Source organism: Falco biarmicus, chromosome 8 (genome assembly GCF_023638135.1).
Source record: "Falco biarmicus isolate bFalBia1 chromosome 8, bFalBia1.pri, whole genome shotgun sequence".
Taxonomy (NCBI): Eukaryota; Metazoa; Chordata; class Aves; order Falconiformes; family Falconidae; genus Falco; species Falco biarmicus.
In genome coordinates, this window is record NC_079295.1 from 5,714,464 (window position 1) to 5,734,926 (window position 20,463).

General features: G+C 38.9%; 1 protein-coding gene across 1 annotated transcript in view; it reads left to right on the forward strand.

Moving 5' to 3' along the window:
* Positions 1 to 20,463, forward strand: part of COL5A2 (collagen type V alpha 2 chain) — a 113,067-nt gene that overhangs the window by 60,426 nt on the left and 32,178 nt on the right. Inside the window, exons 4-17 of the mRNA XM_056349466.1 lie at positions 298 to 330; positions 946 to 978; positions 1,657 to 1,710; positions 5,673 to 5,783; positions 7,524 to 7,601; positions 9,623 to 9,667; positions 10,176 to 10,229; positions 10,893 to 10,946; positions 12,347 to 12,400; positions 14,794 to 14,847; positions 15,582 to 15,635; positions 16,849 to 16,893; positions 18,094 to 18,147; positions 19,018 to 19,062. Coding sequence (XP_056205441.1) covers positions 298 to 330; positions 946 to 978; positions 1,657 to 1,710; positions 5,673 to 5,783; positions 7,524 to 7,601; positions 9,623 to 9,667; positions 10,176 to 10,229; positions 10,893 to 10,946; positions 12,347 to 12,400; positions 14,794 to 14,847; positions 15,582 to 15,635; positions 16,849 to 16,893; positions 18,094 to 18,147; positions 19,018 to 19,062 — 768 coding nt within the window. The remainder of the gene's footprint in view (positions 1 to 297; positions 331 to 945; positions 979 to 1,656; positions 1,711 to 5,672; positions 5,784 to 7,523; positions 7,602 to 9,622; positions 9,668 to 10,175; positions 10,230 to 10,892; positions 10,947 to 12,346; positions 12,401 to 14,793; positions 14,848 to 15,581; positions 15,636 to 16,848; positions 16,894 to 18,093; positions 18,148 to 19,017; positions 19,063 to 20,463) is intronic.

The window sequence follows — 20,463 nt, forward strand, 5'->3', positions numbered from 1 at the left end:
TTTCTAGTACTTAAATATCTTTAATTAAATACCATTTTTTTAGTTTGAGGCTTCCTTCAGCCAGTATATTATGCAGTTAGAGAAAGTCTGTTAATTTATAGCCTTCATTTAATCAGTGTCCACTAAAAATAGTATGGATTAGCTATCACAGGTACTTTAATTTAGTAGCAGATGTATCCTTAGAGAAGTCTTAACATCTGTCACAGTCCCAGGGATGGTAGTGGTGAAACTGTTACTATTAATTGGACTTTCACGTGTTTTCTGCCATCTGATTTTTTTTGTATATTTTTCCTACAGGGACAAAAAGGAGAACCTGGAATAGTGCCACCTGTAAGTCTGGGGGTTTTGTCTTCATTTATCAGCATGCCCTAGAAGTGTATATTTTGGTGCTGTACAGCAGAATTGCAGTAATTAAGGAAATAAAACAAAAATGTACAGCCTAGGAATGAGAGGAAGGGGATTAATTGTGCTATTTCACATACGTAACATGAGGAATTCCTGTTAATTGCATATTGTTATTCTCATAGTTAAAATTTTATAGAGGTATAATGGTAAATTAAGTATTTTGAAGGTGTAGAGATGCTTGAGAAAACTGATGAAATAAATTGTCGCTTTCTGTCTTTATTATCCCTTTCTAGCATGAAGACAAACAAAAGAATCAATAAGTGGGGAGTAAATCATTGTAAATCACTTACTTAATCTTTTTTAGAAGAACAATGATACTTCAGAGATTTTGTTCATATTGCTTATGAAAAGACTCCAAACTGGAAAGAGCTAACCAGTGGAATTTATATTTATTTATTTTCTAAAAGCCTTACAACTTGCCTGATACTTCAGTTTTCTCTCTTGCTATTTACTTTTCAATAACTAATTTTCTGTAGGGTAGTTATGACAAATACAGCCATGATGTTATGTGGTAACTTGAATTTATATTGCTGCCTTTAGGTTTCAGGAATACGAGGCCGACCAGGACCAGCTGTGAGTGTTTTTTGAATCTTGCGTTTCTCTCGTGGTAGTGTTTTCCACTTTCTGCCATTTCTTTTTGTGTTGCGAGGGTGATGGGAAGGAGGACCCTTCCGTGCCTGCAGTGGGTATGGGGGTGTCTGCAAAGCTGTTCGATTTGAGAGGGCAAGAAAATGATGGGGTTTTTTACTAGTCTTAGGTGAGCCCACGCACCCAAAGTGAAGGGATGTGTGCTTGCGGTACGGGCGTGCCTGAGGACCTTCATGCAGGGTCGATGCCGGGGAGTGCATTTCTAGCAGGGATTTAGCAGGAGCAGAAGGAGCTGCAGCGTGGTCCCCAGCTGCGGCGAAGCAGAGAGCAGCTCTGTGCTGGCTGGAGGGCTGCCTCAGACCTGCACATCTCCGCATTAAGAGCCTCCAGCACTGAGTAAACCTTTGCTAAATTAAGCTGTGGAGCACATGAGAGAGGAAACCATCCTGTAGATGTCTGCATCCTGGTTCTGCTCCCTTCAGGGCATGTACAACTGCGAAGAGATACTAAATCCTCTGTGATTGTAGCTGTTTCTTAAGGATGATGTGGCAAAGGAAAACCCACAAATTAATTTCCAAATAAGCATGGCATTTCATATTTTGAGAGCTTTATTAATTGTTAGCTAGTTTAAAAGGTACTTAATATTTCTGATCTCTCTTTTAGGGACCTCCGGGCTCACAAGGACCACGAGGAGAACGAGGACCAAAGGGAAGACCTGTAAGTTATTGAGCATCTCAGAAATCAAGTACTGGACTAACCTCAAAAGGTTAGGTGGCTTAAACTGTCTCTGTGTCTTCTAGAGTTACCAGAACTTTCCTCATATTTTCCAAGAATCAGGTAACAAACCGAAAAACATTTATATTTCACCATTCTCTGGGTAGGCTGAAACCTGAATGTTTTGAGATAATCGACAGAGGTGTAGCAGTATTTCCACTAAAAGCTGTACTTTCTCAACAGGCTTTCTCAAAGTAGTGTCTGAGAGTATGGCTTTCTTCAGGTTGTTTTTTTTTTTTTAATTAAAAAACCAAACCCCAAAGAAACAAGAAAAACCAACAAAGCAAACCTGGAACATCACGCTTGCCTGTTTAAGAAGTTGCTGACTCTTTGCTGGTGCCTCGGAAGCAGTGTGAGCTGTGCGGCTCAGGGTGTTTCAGGAAAGGCAAAGCTCGGAAAGTTTGCAGGAGTTAATATGTGACTACATATGTTGGTATGCTGGTGAATAATATAATCAAGATTGCTCAGTGGAAATAAAGACTTCATAAGGAAATTTCAGCGTCTGCATGTGGAGAACCACAGAAAGGCCAAAAGGGAGTGCTGAAAATACCAAAGACGACACGTTCCTGCTGAAAAAGCTAGGTCAAAGAGTAGAAGCTGCTAAAAGTAGATTTAAAGAGTTGTATCGTGGTAAATTCTATGTGGATATTTTCCTATACATATATAGGGAGCAAGCCAAATCTGAGTGTAGGGATAGGTGTAAAGCTGGCTGCTTTGTGCTGTTCGTCCAGTGCGTACCTGTTGTCCGTAGCTGGTGGTGACACTTCTTCTCGGGCAGCTGGAGTAAGCGTGTCTCCTCTTAGAGGTGGATGCCAAGCCACTGTTGCTCCCAGGATCACCATAAGACATTTGTCTGATGGATGAGTACCAAGATGCTTAAAAAATTCTGGGAGTAATTGTGAAATCTTTTGGTGCGTGGAGGAATCTTGACTGTATTTATAGAGGCGTCTGAAGCGCTTTCCTAATGTGCAGTATTATCAATGAGATGCTAAATAATTTCTGATTCTGTGCCATGTACCCTTTGTTTCTACAGAGGGGCGGCTAGAAGCACTTAAAATGCCAAAAGGCTGTAAATAGGTGTGAGTTGCCTTGACACAGGTTATTACAGTGCTTTCTGGGAATATCGGTGGATTAGGAAGCAGTCAGCTCCTTCGAAAATGTTAGGTCAAAGGTTCTGGTGAGCTGTGTGTAGGTCTGAGACCAAAGAGTACTGCTTTTAGATACAGAGGGACTGCCAGCGCAGGACTTTTCATTTATACTTGTGGCAAAAAAAAAATATGTTAGCTCACACCTGCAGTATATATTATGAAAACAACTCTGCACATTGTTTGCAACTTGTTTAAAATACTTTAGGGAGCAGGTAACTGTGTACAGACACCCTTTATAAAATTAGCCTGGGTAAATATGTTACTGACTGGTGATATTACAAAACCACTGAGCATATTTCCAAGTCATTTGTTTCTTTCTCTGGATTTTTTTACAATCTATTTTTATTCTTTAAATGGACTCCTCCTGACTAGTGAGCAGAGGGAACTCAGCTGTGCTGTGGGTCTCTGACTTTTACAAAAGCAGGACCCTAGGGTGTAAAATGAATTCAGGAAGATTAGCATATTTTTTTTACTTCAGATTATTTGTCTGTGTAACAATGAGAGAGCAACAACTTGGGAATAGCATGTCTGCATTTGCAAAATGCATCTAGGGAGGGAGAATTTTGGAGCACGATAAAATTTTAGGTGTTTTACAAATGATCTTTTGAAGACAGAAAATAAGCTCGAGCATCCATGGAACCACTGATATTTTTTTGTTTTCCATATGGCATTTACACTCAGTTGCAATTGCAGTAGCAGTTAAAATAGTAGTTTGAGAGTATTCTACCTTAATCTACATTTCCTCTTAGTCCATTACAGGCAAAAGCTGTAGTAGTTCCCGAACAGAGCAGCGGTGAGCAGGAATGAGTAAATTGAGTGTTTAATTGGTGCCACCTTGTGGCTTATATGAAATTTTTTTTTCCTTTTCCCTTATTTTTTACACCTCCCCCCCAACCTTGAGCTGTTGAAAGAAAATGAAAGAACTTCTTTTCATATACATATAAATAGATAAATGATAATAAATAAATAAATATTTTATTACAACCCTCCCCCCAAAGATTGGTTGTATACTGCTGGTTAGTTGCCACCTACAAATACAAACATGCTTTGGGGTTTTTGGTGGGAGGGTGCAGTGTTATTCTAAGTAGGCCGATTTTTGGTGACTAAAAAATAGGTCCTTTTTTGAGGTTTTGGGTGTTGAGGTGAGGGGTTGCAGTGTTACTCTTGAGGCAGTTTGATTTCTGGTGACTGAAAAATAGGTCTTTTTCTAAGAAGAAGTGGAAAAAAGACCATTTTCTATATCAGATTTTGTTAAGGTCTCTTGGTTTGGATATTGAAAATTAGTATAGAAGTTGCTTAATTCTTTAAAGGCAGCTGTGTTTTTTTCTCTAAGGCTTAGCTGTGCTTTCTTTTTGTGAACAAACAACAGAAGAGAACTCTTTTCCTCCTTTGTATGCAGTTTTAGCTTTGGCAGTGTACTTCTGTTTATATAAAAATGCTACATAATAAAGTTTTCTGCTAGAACCTTCTGCTTCCATCCAACACGCACAGATCTTCTCATTATCATGTACTTCAGAATACCGTCTGCTCAGAACTCATTCTGCAAGTAGCAAGCAGGGTGTGTGCGTGTTACGTGCATGGCTATAAGAAAAAATTCCGTCCGTCCCCCGTGTCCCGTCCCGTCCCCCCCCCCCGATTGCTAGGCTTGGAGGAATTTCAGACCATAAAGACAGATTGAGATTTAAGAGGCTTAGCTCATTCACTGGGAGTTTTCAGGAATCCTGCTGTCAGTGCTATCTCAGTGGAGCCCTTTCCCAAGGGAATGCTTTTTCCTTAATGTGTGAACCATACTAGTTCACATTGTACTAATTCAGACACAAATTCCACTGAAACGTTTTGCAGACTGCAAGGAAACACAGTCCTCATCTCATGAAAATACAAGCAATCTGTCAGTTTATAATTGTGTTTGTAAAGATGACTCACTGAGCCAGGCTTCCAAAGTTTTATGTTTAAAGATCCTTTAAAAAGAAGAGCTCATTATACAGTATAAAATTTTTCCTCACTGTAGCCAAGCATTTTATTCTAACGAAGGAAACGGTAGTGACAAGCACTTTGAAGCTTGTATTTATGATTGAAGTATATCTTTATTGGCTCTATTGCTATTGGTTTTGTTCCACTAATGTTTTATTAGCTGCTTCCATATTTAATTTTTGTTCTGACGCAAGGTAAGATGAATGCAGTTTAGGAATCAAAAGTAGGTGGATCGAAACGGGAGCAGTGGGATGGCCTTCCAGCCTGTCCTGCGAGTAGTAGCTAGAGAGAACATCGACACTGGGGGATTTACTCTGCACATTTGGAGTGTAACTGCATTGAGAATTCAGCAATATTATGAGCTGTCTGAACCACCCATGATGTCAGGAGGCTGTAAAAAACCAGCCTAATGCTGGATTATGGGTATGTGTGTATACTAATGTAAGCTATATGTACTTTAGAAATAAATTTGTGGTATTCTATATCTTGTACAAAGCCAAATAGTTTTTCAGGAAGAGTATGCTGTAGTAAGGAACGATAGGAAGCCAGAGTTTCTAAAAAAGCCTGTGACAGAAATTGCTGCAATTTACTTGTGTGTTGGATGTATAACTAATTTTTCCCAGTGTTGCTGATCTGAAGGTAGGAGCGGGTCTTGAGTGATGTTGTTTGTTTGAAGATATTTTTGTAGAGGTACAGATTTATTAAAAATGAGGCAGTTGTTTGGCAGTTTCAATGATATTAATGAAAGCCTTGACACGCTATTGGCATTTCTGATTTCTTTTCTAGGGCCCTCGTGGTCCTCAAGGGATTGATGGTGAACCTGGTATCCCTGGCCAGCCTGGTGACCCTGGTCCTCCAGGGCATCCTACCCACCCAGGACCAGATGGACTAAGCAGGGTAAGTTTTACACTTGCTTTAGCAGAAAGTGAAGTGAGTGTTGGGCCAGATCCACGTGATATAAAGAACAACTTCTCTTTGCTTCACCATGGAGGGCAGTGTCCACAGTTTCTGTCTCCCAGTCATGAGGCACAGCAGCTAGTGGCAGTGCAAAGTCCTGCCAAAAACCAGGACAAGTTGAATGGGAGAAACCTTGGAAAGGACACACCTTTTGCAATGGGTTTTAGCATCTAGAAAAGGCAAGGTGCCCATATCTAAAACCCTCCGTAGGGTTCTGTTACTTCCACCTGACTTAAACCCAAGGGATCTGGGTAGAGTGAAACAGGTGTACCAATTTAGGAATACAGGAGAGAAAAAAAAAAAAAAAAAGAGATGAACTATAAATAACAGAATGACTGATGAGAGAAACTAAAATGTGGTTACGTATGCTTCTTGCTGGAATTGCTCAGACCAACACTGAGAAGATTAAGTAAGGAATTGTTTGTGAAAAGCAGGGCTAACCAGCCATACAGACATACAGACAAGGTGTTCTGCAAGACTTTTTCCTCCACTACCACCCCACCTCCCAGATTCCATGTAACACTAATTATGATTGATAATTAAACAAATATTTGAGTTTCTCAAGAATACTCAGTTACACATTTATTACCGTTTCAAAGATATCTGGTTTGATTTCTCACTCCATTGTTCCTGCAACGTTACTGAAAACAGTAGAGTTATACTGGCAATAAATATTCATGTTAGGCCAATGGTTGCAAGTTTGGGCAGCATTTCTTCACTTAACCACTTTTCCAAATAGTCCTGAATCCAGGAGATTCAGCCCAAGTAAATATCTTCAGCACAGAGGAATCCCTTAGAGTCACAGAAGCACCAGGGTGGGTGTTGGACCACCATCCTTCATAGGCGTCCACAGAAAATGTGAAGGAATAGGTGTGGCCAGAGATCGAAGACATTTTTGGTTTGTACTCCTGTCTCTGAAGTTAGGCACTCTCCAGCCTTGCAGAAAATGTGTTTGGGGACCATTCTGATGTGGAACAAACTGTAACTCTTGGAAGACTTGAATGGCATTTGTGCTGTTGCTCCTCAGCCACTGTAAGCTCTGGGTTGCCATGAGTGAAGATTTGGCTTTGAATGAAGCAAAATAAAACTGTTGATTTCAACTATGTGTTTGCGGAACAAGGAGGGCACTGAGGGTTCTCCCTGCTCCAACGCATTTGTCTCTGTGAATTGGCGTGAACAGCAGTGGCCTTCAGTTTTGCTGCATAAGGGCAACAGGCTTAAAAATTCTCATTTGCAATCATGAAATCAGCTAAATTTCCATTTAGCTGAAGATATTTCTAAATTTGAAGGAGGGTGAGTGGAAAAAATGAAAGCCTTAGAAGGCATAAAGGGATATTGCAGGTGAAGTTAAGGTGTGATTTAAATTAGGTGGTGGTAAAAGGAATCTAATTAATTTCATGAGAGGTTTTCCTCTTTTTAGGTCATTTTCCCATTTTTTAATATTAAAGTGGATATACAGTCAGATAGTAAGCAGATAATATGATGCATTCGAGCAGCCTTTGAAGCCTTAAACCACCTCAAACTTACAGGAAAGAAGTTCTATTTTAATGATTAAAACAAGAATTTAGTTGTTAGTGCTGCAAAGCCAATGAAAATAATGAAGATGCGGTCACATAGATTTCTGCCTTATGAACCATCAAAATGACTGACAGCTAAAATCACCCTTCTTATCTTTTTCAGCCATTTTCAGCTCAGATGGCAGGACTGGATGAGAAATCTGGGCTCGGCAGTCAGATGGGACTGATGCCTGGTGCAGTGGTAAGACCAGATTAGCCCCGTGCTTAGGACAGGGTGGCAGTGGAGTGCATATGCAAAAACCCAGAGGGGAATTCATCCTCTTCAACTTCCTATGCCTCTAGAACCTGGATGTACATTGGATTCTAGTGCAGTTTTGTACAGTACCTGGAAAAAAGTGGAAAAATATTCTTCTATTAAATGAAAAGTTTCCCCTCCCCAGCACTTCTAGCTTCTTGTTGTCTTCCTTCCCTCCTGAAATATAACAGCTGCTAACAGTAAGGTACAAGAAAGAAAACCAGCTCCTGATTTTCCCCTATCTTGAGTCACTGCAGAGTAACTGAAAAGTGCGAGGTATAACACAAAGCAGAATAAACAAGTAACTTTGAAGGCTTCTTTTCACATTGTAACATCAAAGACAGCTAGTTTTGGTAGTAATTACAAAAATTCTGAAACCAGCTCTTACCTGAAAGCTCTGCTTTATTATTTTAAGGCAGACATTCTGCTTCTCCAGTAGGTCCAGTTTTATCACTGGCATCTCTCGCTGTCCTGATATGCCCTTTACTTTTAGTGCATTGCTGACTTAATGGGAACATGGGATTTTTTTACCATCTGTGAAAGCAGTTTCACCACCCTTAGTTGTCTCTGCTAGAACTCGAGGGGTTGTTTTTGAATAGCATCTCTTCTCACTACATGTGTTTATCACATTGTGATATCTTGAAAATACTGTTACCCTCTTTGCTGTTACTTTGAACATTCGTTCTTAAGGAAACCATCCCTTAGGAACTGTACTGTCCATGAGTTTGTCCACCTGAATCTTGGTTTTAGTCACGTTTGAAAGATTCTACAGTTAATCTGATGTTTTGCCTTCGGGTTGACTTTTGTGGTGATTTCTTTGCTTTCCCTTTTTACAACTGTCTCTCTTCGGTAAATTTGTTGTGTGCGCGTACAACGATTTGTTCCACAAGTCTTATTCTGTTGCCCTCCATCGTTTTGCTTAATCCTTTCACTCAATTTGTCTTGAGGCATTTCATCTCTTATACTGCCTCTTCTTTTGTCATTCTTGAGTATGGTTCCTTTTGATATTAGTGTATCTAGGTCTCTCTAAGGCCTTACACAAAGTCTACTGAAGCTGTTTGGCACTCACTGTCTGGGTTGATTCCTTGTGTTCTGCAAAACCCTTTTTTCCTTTCCTTGTGAACTGAGTAACTGACAGCTGAACCATTGATTTTTGTTTTGTTTTGATGTCAATTAGAATTTTTAAATGACCTATTACTAACCCTTCTACAGCTGTTTTGTAAAAATCAGTAAAAATTAATGAATTGTGTGTAAAAGACATAAACCTGGAGCCTCTTTCAAAATTTAAGTTGTTGGCTGCTGTAGATATTTTTGTATTGCTAGAAGCAAGAGAATTAATTTCAAACAAGGTTACGTTTACTTCATAAGTTACAATTAAGCATACTATTTTTCCTAAAAATCCTATGAAACCTATTAAGGGGAAATCTGAATTTTCTGTAACAAACCACAGTCATTTGGAAGCTGTTTTGGTGGTTTCTGTGACTCATGAAAATAGGTCCTTCCATCGCTGCTTCTCAGCTCGTGGCTGAGAACAGCAGCATTAATTTATTTTGTAATTGATTCCATTATGAGATTAATCTGAGTGATGGGGTTCCCTTCAAGGCAAGACTATTCCCCCCAAGTCTGTTCTGTTATTACATTCTTTTTCAGTGGAGCTACACAGGCAACCTTGTTATTCTGGCTGATTCTGTAGACTTCCAGAAAGGAAGCAAGCCCATATTTTCAGCTGCTAGTGGATTTAAACTCCTGTGGCTTTTTGAATTTGAAGATTTCCATTCGGTCTGCTTCTGTATTTCATCTCGCCAGTCTCCTGAGTAAAAGCCTTTCTGAGGGTTTGACCATAGAAACGTTACCTGGGAGATCACTATCAAGCCATTTTGCTGTCTTTGGAGCAGCTTGGGGAACTACTTGGGGAACTACTTGGGCAAGGGTGTTTTCCAGTGTGTAACAAGTTATGTTTTCAATAGGGTCCAGTGGGTCCAAGAGGTCCTCAAGGTCTCCAAGGAAAACAAGTAAGTGCTTCACCTCAGGGGATTTAAGAAAATTGGCCAGAGGTGAAGGTCAAGCACAGAGTAACCAGCATGTGTGTCCACCTCTGAGGCAATGTCCATCTTCAATGATGCATCGTCGAGAGAGGAATCTAATCATACCACTCTCAGGGGCTCTGCTCCAGATGTACTCTGTGCACAGAGATTAAAAAGAACAATTCATTAGACCTCTAAGAAGGTTTTAACCCAACACACATTTTTTATTGAGGGGACAGCAATGAAAATAGTGACTCTTCTGATTTCAGTACTGGCATGGTGGTGTTTCCCATGGTATTTGTGTATGGCACAGGGCTTATCTAAAGTCAGAGGGATTCTAGTATCCAGCTTTCACTCATTTTAAAATGTGAGCTGATTCTGAACTAGAATCCAGATTGTCCTGTGGGCTGTGATTTCCCTGATTGTGATTTTAATATATATCCTTACAATATTTTTTTTTTAATTTGTAACTGTATTCATCTTTCATTAATTTTAGGGTGGCGCTGGCCCCACAGGCCCACCTGGTGAACCTGGGGATCCAGGACCTATGGTAAGACCACTAAATACAAACATTTCTACAACAAAATTGCAAGCAATATGTTATACCTCCTTACTTCTGAACGGGTATTTTCTTCGCATTCTCTCAGCCAAAGCTGTTAAATAACTTCAGTCAAGAGCTGTGATGTTAAAAGCATGTTTTCCTGACTCAGAAAATTTGAATTTTGTTGAATATGCATAATAATGGCTATAGTATAGACAATAATTTTTTAAAATGTTTATACTATAATGTAATATATATTATACTATGCAGACTAAGGATGGCTAAACATCGGTGAAACTGTACCTGGTAGTGTAACTTACACAAAGGATAATAAGAATATTTCGGTTTTGGAGGCAATAAAATGATTCAAAAGTAAAAGCAAGAGCTAGAGATTTGGAACAATAGCAATTGTGATTTTTGGATGCTTTTTTTTTTTTTTTTTTTTTTTTTTTTTTCTCTCCTAAAGAATCTGTCCTATGTTTTTAAATAACACAATGCAGGTTTCTTAGGGACAGGATGGTTAGAAAGAACACCACAAAATCAAGACATTGTGCTTATGCATAAAATCATCCTTTTGCTACATCTCTTTTTATAAAACCAGACTTTGAAATGGAGCAAATAAATATTTTAGTGATGGCTAAATTGTATTCTCTACAAATGTTTATTTCTTAGGGTCCAGTTGGTTCTCGTGGACCAGAGGGACCTCCAGGCAAACCTGGTGAAGATGTAAGTTTGTTATTCTTTGTATCTTGTTTTACTTTTAATAAGACAAACAATTGGCATCTTTGAGACTGCCTAATCAGCAGATGTGCCTGTTGTAACTACTTATCTTTCTTTGTAATCTTACTCCTCATTAAGTGCAGTGTCATAACTATAAATCTTAGCAAGCCTTTTCAAAACCCTACTTGCTTTTCCTTACATGTCACCATTATACCTAAGGTTTAAGCACTGGCTCTTTATTATTTCTTGCCGCAACCAGTTCTTCAGCTGAGATGACTTTCTTGAAATCAGACATAATAATAATCCACAGTTGCGAGGGGGCAACTGGAGGCATCGCCTCTCTTTGGGATTCCATGATGACATAGAAGAACTGTAATGATAACAAACGCTTGGATCAGGATAATAACATTTTAGTATTTCATTTTGTTTAACTTCTTAATAATATGTTGTAACTGATTTTATGACTCTATCCATGTATATACACATATATGTAAAATGTATGTATTATGTTACCAAAGTATATATGTACTGCACAAAATAGCATAAGAATTTACCTGTAGATGTATATTATTTATTTGCAAAGCACACTAAATCCATCTGAATTGTAATTTGTAACTTGGAAGTGAGTTGAAGACTGCAGATGCCAGACAGACATTGTAGTATAAAAATCACCATAGCTTGTGTAACAGCGACTTTCCCATTAAACCATACAAGGAGTTATAAGAACCTTTGGAAAGAGTTAACTCGCAGTGTAATGAAGCCAAATCTCCATACTGCTCTAAGAATGTCCTCTGTTTCCAATGTATGTGTGGATTTTATTTGATTGCAGTCGTGAAGGAAGCACTTTACCTCCTCTCTGTCCAGAAAATACTCTCCTGAAACCTTTCATATTCCTGCGGCCTGCAGGGATGTTTGGTTGTGACTCTGGAGGACTTAGAGTAATCCTTGAAACATGCTCATTTGGTTCTACCATATTTTCTTTCCTATTGCATCACACAAAAAACAGTCGCTAACCTGGAATGAAATTATACAGTTTTAGTTGCTTTTGCTATGGAAAAGTAAAGCAATTTGACTCTGTGTGAGAATGTCTAAAGGTTGCCTCGTTAATTCACAGGCAAACTACATTGCAGTGCCATCTTGTGATGCTGAGATGCAGTTTGGAGTTCTCACAATTCATTGTTAAAACCCTTTTTTTTAAGATAGTGTGTCTAATGCACGTTGCTGGTCATGTGCAGTGGATTTATATCACTCAAATCATTATGGCAAAGAAAAAATATATAATACTGGTGTGAATGTCTGCATATGTTTGAATGGAAGAGTGATAAGAGTAGTTAATTTTCACATTTGCTATTTTCATGTGTTCCTTTTTTTTTTTTTTTTTTTTTTTTTTTTCTTTCTTTCCTTAGGGTGAACCCGGTAGACCAGGACAATCCGGTGAGCCTGGATTTCCAGGATCTCCAGTAAGAGAAAGATAATTTACATTTTAGCAAAATAATCATACTCATGCCATCACTCTCTCTTCTAATAATGAGTGCAAAGCTCTGCCATTCAATTTCAGAAGTACTTGTGTTAGCTTACTCTCGTGATCCAGATGAGTGATAGCTCAGAACCAGACAGGTCCTTGAGTTAATCCTGAGAGGCATTTTGCATGTGTATGTTTCAGCTGTTCTATAGATGAAATATGCACCAAACAGATGATAGCACACACCAATTACACTCCATTTCCCAGTATTTCACATGGTCACTCAAAGCCATGTGCAGGAAGTGCTCAGAGGTCGTTAAAATGATGTCAGATTGGAGTGGCACTGTTTACCTTTACCTCGGTTTTATGTTCAGTGTTTACCTTTATAACAAGCAGTCCAAGGGCGAGGGGAAAGGCAGTTTTATCATAGACATATTTAATTTGGTTTTATATATTTTTTCAATATGCAAATGCAATTAAAGGGTTTCCAAATAATATGTACTTGTATTCCAGAGGATAATTGCCATTGGTCACTCTAGAAATAAAAGAAAAACATTTTGGCCCCTGTTAAGAGTTCTGCCTTCATTAGTCAAGTTTCTGTACCTGGAAAGGAGCTGTAGTGTGGCTGAAAAGGGGACAGATAAACGCCAGAATTGAAGCCACCTGACTCACATCACCTCTTGAGCTGCCTCTTTTTCTTTTAAAGTGTCCAGTTCTTGCCTGGCAATTTTGTTAGCAACTGGAGCTACGATCTCTTGGAGAGAGATCTGAGTTTTTAACAAGGAATTGTTGTTTCCTAAGATTTCCTCCTAAGTTTGATGGATCAAAGACAATGCTTTCTAAGCTGTTTGAGGCAGGTGTAGTCTGTGGAGTATTGTTCTGTTCAGATCAAGCTGTTTTGCTCGATAAAAACATCTTTTAGGAGGCTTTCTAATGAAGGAAAGACATACTGCAACTGCACACCGACACAAAAAAAAATATCTTTAAGAGTTTGTTGCAATTGCAGAGCACTCTAGAGAATAGCACTGAAGTCCCTGATAGTTTATCATGACAGTTGCCATCTCTTAATCAATGGCAAGGCTCACAGAGTGCTAGGGACACCCAATGGTTCTTTCCCCTTGTGCATGATTTGCCTCCTTGCCATGTGACTTGTCCCATGTGTGGGCTTCATCGTTCAATTGCCCGAGTTCTGTAAGCTGCTATACATATACCACGGAGTGTGGGCCAAATAAATGCTTTTTATGGGCTACATTCAGGCTTAACAAGCATAATTTACATGCAAGACCTTGTATGACAACAGAGCTCGTTCTTCACTGAGAAACTCACGGAGTATAAATAATTTCAAGAACTCTAATCAATTAATTCCAGAAATTTCATACCTTTATAAAGTCATTTTCCCTTTAGGTGTCTGCACACTGTGGAGTAATTTCCCACTGAACTTCATGATCAAACATTATGCGTATAGTTGGCTGTGGGAAGACAAAGACCTTTCGCACATTCCTTGATGCTAATAAGGGAGCAGCTTGTCTGTGGCTGAAGTTCTCTAATGCTGAGATCTCAGATGCTCTTTTTTGCTCTTCTGAATATCAGTGTTGCTTCATGATGCTTCGTTTTCTATAATATAGCTTTGTGATTTTTTGCTATTCTAAAATGTATGAAGTGTAACCTTTTTGAGAACTGTGATTCAGAGATACCATCAAGGAGGAAATGATATGCTGAAGCAGTTTGCTGAATTGTTGTTATCTGAGAAGGTGTTAATGTGATTTCTATTATAAATTCATGTGACCAGTATTCTGACATGAGGTTCCCTTCCGTTACTTAGTCTTTCCTGAGAAAGAAATTGGGAAACTTGGTAGGAAACAGTGCAAGGCAGCTGTGGTTTAATTGCTAAATGCGCTTTAGTAGCAGTTATTTATCGTGCTACTTGACTTACATGTTTTGAAAGAACATGTACAGTGTGCAGTTCGATCTCACTTTCTATTTTATTTTAAGTCATACCTCTGAGTTTTGATCTCTGTTTAATTAAGGTTTCTCCATATAAAGCCTCGACTCTTGTTCTAGCACTGGTTTTATTTTATTACTTCTATTAACATTTGAGGTTTGAATGTACACTGATGTAAATGATAAAGTTTTTCATGTCAGTGAAAATGTGCATAATGCTGAGACTGTCTTAGTCTCAAAGACTCAAAAAAATGAGTCCTTTATAGCTTGTTAGGCTATATCATCCGTGAGGCGCTCAAAGGCTATGCCTCGCTGTATTATGTCACCAAGGGGAGGGAGGGTTAGGAGTGTTGGTATTAATGCTGCTACCCTCTTCCCTGTTAGCAGCGTTATTGCTAGGTTTAGCTGCAGAAATCAAAATGTAATGGGTTTTGCCTTCTTCCTACTTAGGGGCCTCGAGGCTTTCCTGGTGCTCCTGGTCTCCCAGGTCTCAAGGGTCACAGGGTAAGAGACAAGGTTTCCCCTCTCCTTATAGATGATGTTTCCAGGCAGTTTCAGTGTAAAGATACTGAACTTTTTTTTTTTTCTTTTATGGTCAATTTGACTACACAGTAGACCTGCCAATTGTAGCACAATTACTGGCATGTGAGAGGAGGGCTTTGCAGAAAATGCGCTCTGTTCCCCTTTAAGCTGACCTCTGTATAATATTCTCTAGTGCTTTCTTCACTCTATTTTCAAATGTTCTGGGAATCTGGAAGGAGCTTGCATGAGCCCTGCCAAGCTTCAGGAGGCACAAACCTGACAGTTCTCTTGCTTTTTGGCAAGTCTTGCATTAGGGTGGGGAGCTTAGAGGTGGATATGTTTGCGACATGGAGTGATTACAAATTACCAAGTTTTCTGGCCAGAATTTTACTTTGGGGAGGAATAAATAGGTTTCCTGTGGCTCAGAGCCTCCTCCTTGTTGTTTTAGGATTTATTTTTTTTTCAAACATTCTTGTTTTAAAAAGGAAACCAAATCCAAGGAAATGTACCTTGTACAAATGGTTTCCATTTAGGAAATGTTTAAAAACTTTATTCCATCTGTGGGGGTTTTTTTCTTTATTTTTTCCTTTCTTACTGTTGCCACCTCAGATCCATCCTTAACACTTTAGTATTGAGGTATTTTAACAATAGTAGTTGGAATGCTCTCTGCGTGTATGTATATAAATGTAATTTCTCCATGTTTTTATAACTTACAGGGATTGAAAGGACTTGACGGTCCAAAAGGTGAAATTGGAGCAGCTGGAGCAAAGGTATTTTCACAGCCCAAAGAACTAAATGCTTCAGCTTGTGTCCTGTAATGCCAAAACAATGGAAGCTGGTAGATCTTTTGAACATGGCTTTGTACCCTCTCCTGTCAGCATGGGTTGTGTGGGCTGGGGAGGCTACATGGGATTGTCCATCTTTACTGTGCATTTGATCCACGTAAAAACTGCCACACAGTGACGTGTCTGGGCTTTAGACAGTAAGAGAGTTCAACAGCACCAGCCACAGTTTCAGCTGGGGCTCAGTTCTGGTTGCACGGGGTGAACTGACTGCAGCCTGTCTGTGACACCTACAGAATACCCAGGGCAACAAATCTGTTAACAGACAGCCCATGCACGTCTTGCAGTTTTCCACTCGGGCAGTCTGTGGTTCTTGTTGGCTTGATGTGACCAAGCTGCGAGAGGAAAACCAGTTTCCTGACTTTCTTTAACATATTAAAATAAAATAAATTCATAACTAAAACCTGACTCCTCTCTTGTGGGTTACCAAACTAGAGGTTGGCTTAAAAGAAACTGGTATTGGAAAGGACAGAGCAAGTATTTTATCAAGCTGACTAGTGTTCACCTAACAATTTCCTTCTCTTAGAATTTTTGACCCTCACTGGTAATGGCACCACCCTTACAACTTCAGCTCAAGGCAGTGATAACACAGGATAGCCAGCTGGAATCAATCCTTACAACAGGGATTAAAAGTTATTTTAAAGGAGCATAGAACACATTTTTTTTTGGCTTTTCCACAGTGATCAGCACTGATGCTAAAAAATTTTTGGTGGTAACCATAGGTGGAACAGAACTATTCCTTTAGGTTATAAACATAGTAAATGAAGTGAATCTTCCAAAATCTAAATTTAGATGTGAAATGGGTTGTTAAGGAGAGTTGGTGTAAGAAAAAAGACTTCTTTCTTGAGATTGCCTACTCCTTTCTGTGGAGGCACCAACAGTAGCAGGCTTGGTAGAGACAGTGCCATAGGTGGTGTGGGCAGTGCGGTAGGAACAGGTAGGAGTTAAATCTGCTTCACTGGGAACATGTAAATATGGCATTTCCCACCTGCCTGGGGAGCAGTGCCCCTGACGTGTGTGATGCACACAGGTGACCATGCAGATCTGTCTCTTAGGTCTAACATAAGCACAGAGGATACATGTGACTTCATTTCCCACTAACCCGTTTCCTCTAATTTTGTCATTTCATTTCCATTTCTAGGGAGAATCCGGACCAACAGGTGCCATGGGTGCAACGGGTCCTCTAGTGAGTGTCATGTGCATGGGATATTACAGAAGTGGCTTTAAGACTGTAAATGTTACTGCCAATAGGAATTTTTGGGGTTTGGAACTTTCTCTTAATTAGGGCTTTGTTTTCTATTACTCTAACAGTAAATTTGGTCCACTGTAAGCTGTTACTCTTCTCAGTTCAGAGACATAGATAATAACAATAAATGAGAGGGCTCAACAGAAACCTGAATGTAGGTTATGTGACTGTTTACTTACTCATGTAAATGTAAGATGACTTTTTTTTTTTTAACATGCTGATGCTTCATATGGAGTGATATGGATGAGAAAAATTTTAGGTTACTGAGGTAGAAATGGAATAATTTAGGTCAGAAAGCCACTAGCTAAGAACACCACGGACAGCAGATTTGGGAGGTTATGGTGAGGATAAGCATGCATGACATAGAAGTGAAATGGAGAAAATTGTTCTCAGAGTAGTATTCATTCAAATGTGGTTTTGGCCATCTGAATACTTGTGATCAGTATAACACGCCAAAAATCAACTCTCAGCAGCACTTCTGGAAGCAAAGAACCTTTCTGATATCAGATAATGACATCTCTGAGTGAAGCACTATCTTGTGTCATGCAGAATGTAACATATCCCTACAGTGGAACCTAGTTTGTGAATGGCACATACTAAATGAGATTGCATTATTGACCCTGGTGAGCACATACAGAATTTATTCTAATGTGTTTAAAAACCTGGAAATACTGTTGGAACAGGAAAAGAGAAATTACAGTCTATTAAATTTCCACTAGGCAAGCCTGTGAGGCTGCAGGGATTTATGTAAGCTGCTGCTTCTTTCCTGCTATGGGACAAGATAAGCTACATCTGCAGGAGGGAAAAAAATAATTTGGTTCTGTAACTGTTGTTCGCATCATCTGTCCTTATCATGCCTGTAGTCTCAGTGAACCTCATCACATTCTTATTAAAAGCAAATAAAGAAGACTAAGCAGACCGCGGAAGAGCGATGCAGTGCAAAACTTATTTGAAGCAAAGGAAAAGTCAAGTATGTTTAAAAAAAAAAAAGTAAGAAGCAAAGGAATAAATAAAAATAAGAGGGGGTGACATGTTCTCTTCACTATTGGGGGAAAAAAAATGAAGTGAACTATATTTTCCCCTTTCTGTTATTCTGCCGTGATGAGCTCCTGAATGGTGCACTTTTTGTCCTTTCTTAAGGGACCTAGAGGAATGCCAGGAGAAAGAGGTCGAATTGGACCACAGGGTGCCCCTGTAAGTAGGATCTTCCTTCTCTCTCCTTGTAATTCTTCCCTTGTTTTACTTAAATTTAAATCCTTGAGCCTGACTATTTATTCATGTGACTGCTAGTCACTTCCGTGATGAGTTCTGCTGTAGCTTAAGAAAGTTAGGACTGAGCAAAGTTTTGTGGTGTGAGACCTTTACTATAAATTTCAAAAGTGAAAAACAGTTTTAAAAGGCAAATGCTAGCTGTGTGGTAATTTCTCATGCCAGAGCTGCCCACGAGAGCAAATACCCTCACAACACTTTTGTCTGTGATACAGAAATGTAATCTTTGCTTCTGCAAAATTTCTTGTGAGAGGGTATTTTCACCAAAATATACTGAATTAGAAATAATATGTATTGATTTTTTTCTGGAAAAAGGTTTAAAATGAAAGTTTATGCATTCAATTTAAGTCTTATAATTTAATTCCAGGTGATAAAGCTGTCATCTTAAAAAATATTTTGATTTTTAGCAAAAAGAGAGATTAGTCTTGACATGAGGTCATTTTTGAGTAGACATTTCTTTCTGTTGCTTTACATCCAGTGTCAAGTATTTTTTTTTTCTGGCATTTCTCCCCATGACTTTTATGTGCTCCGTTTACATTATGTGCTCCATACAATGACACTGTCAAAATACTGGCCTCCCTGAAACCCGAAAAAAATCCATTAACTTGAAGGGGAGCATAATTTCTTCCAGAAGTTTTCCATGCCAGTGTTTGGAGGGCTCTGCAATCCAGCATGTCCGTGATTGCTTTAGTATGTAAGGCTGTTATCAAAAATGCTATAAAACGATATATAAATAATAAAAAAAATTAATTAGACTTTTTGTAAATATTCTGTCTTGGCTATTTTCCTGTCTAGGGTGGACGTGGCCAGCATGGTATGCCTGGGAAGCCAGGGCCAATGGTAAGATTCTTTCTTCATCACCTATTTTTTTCACCGTGTATTTCCTACATGCCTTTTGACACTACCAAAAGAAGCACGAAATATTGTTGGCAGTTGCTGGTAACAGTTAAGTGCACCTGGAATTATCTGTAAGCGATTCCTACTTCTACTCATTTCAGCTTTAGTGCTGTCCTCTGAGAAATGATACGCTGTGGTTGGCTTCATCTAAAGATTTTAGTTTGCAGAGGAGGAGGCAGTAGCATCTTCCCTGGAGGGGTGATGCTTTGCTGCTTTTATGAAGTGAGGTCCATATTGCAGGGAGATAAATGCCTTAAAGATACGCACTGTCATATAAAACAGTTTACAATTGCTTATTATATCTGCCTTCACATACAAAGTTGGCAAGTGAGATTGTACCCATTCTCAGTAAGAAATGTCACTCACTGATAGCAGAACCTGCTACCTGCAATTGATCCATTACAAAATGTGTAAAAGATAACCTTTTAATTATGGACCTAAATATGGAAAATTTAATTGTGGACACGTTGAACTGAAGAACCAGAAGCCTATGTGTCAATGTCTGCCAAACTGGGAATGCCTGGCATGCGTGACTATGGAAGTTCTCACATGATTGCAATAGGGCTGAAGGTGATTGTGGTGGTTTTTAAAATGTGGATGTTGGTGTATCAAAGGGTGATGGTTTCAATCCTACAATCCAATCTCACAGTGCATTTGCAAAATGCATTTGAGTGAATTTGTGTGAGTATTAGGAAGCCAGCAGAATTATTCACATATATACAGCTGATTATGTGTTGCTTTTGCAAACGAAAGCTTGTGATTATTTTGTGCTATCTGTGCAAGGCCAGCTTCCACTTGAAAAATGTTGTATTCTTTTTTTATTTGCCTTTTTTGAAAGAACGAATTCCAGGATGTGGTGGACAGTTTCTGCCTGTTGATGTAGCTAACTTTAACCTTTACTACTTTGTGCTGATAGACTTAAAAAGAAAAAAACAAATCCCACCCCCCAAACACACCTGCCTGCAATTAAAATTTCATTTTTGTGCGTACTTTTTATTTAATACTGATATAAATCCTGAGAGAAATTCATTTACCTGTGTCATCTTAATAAACAGACTGTTTTATTAAAAACTTCATTAAGAAATAATTAACTGTAATAAAGCTCAAAAATGAGTGTGTTTAAAAGCTGCAAAGCTGAATTGTTTAGTATCTCATGAAAGAAGGGTAACTTGTCAGAAGAAGCTTTCAATCAATGAAAAGATTTTTCAGTATTGAGAACAAATTAAGAAGTTAAAAAAAGGTGGGTGCCGAGCTATGAAATTCTACATAAGGGTTGAAATTTTTCTTTGGCATAAAATATGAGCTCAGCTTCAGTTAGACCAGATAATGGTTGGCTACCATTTT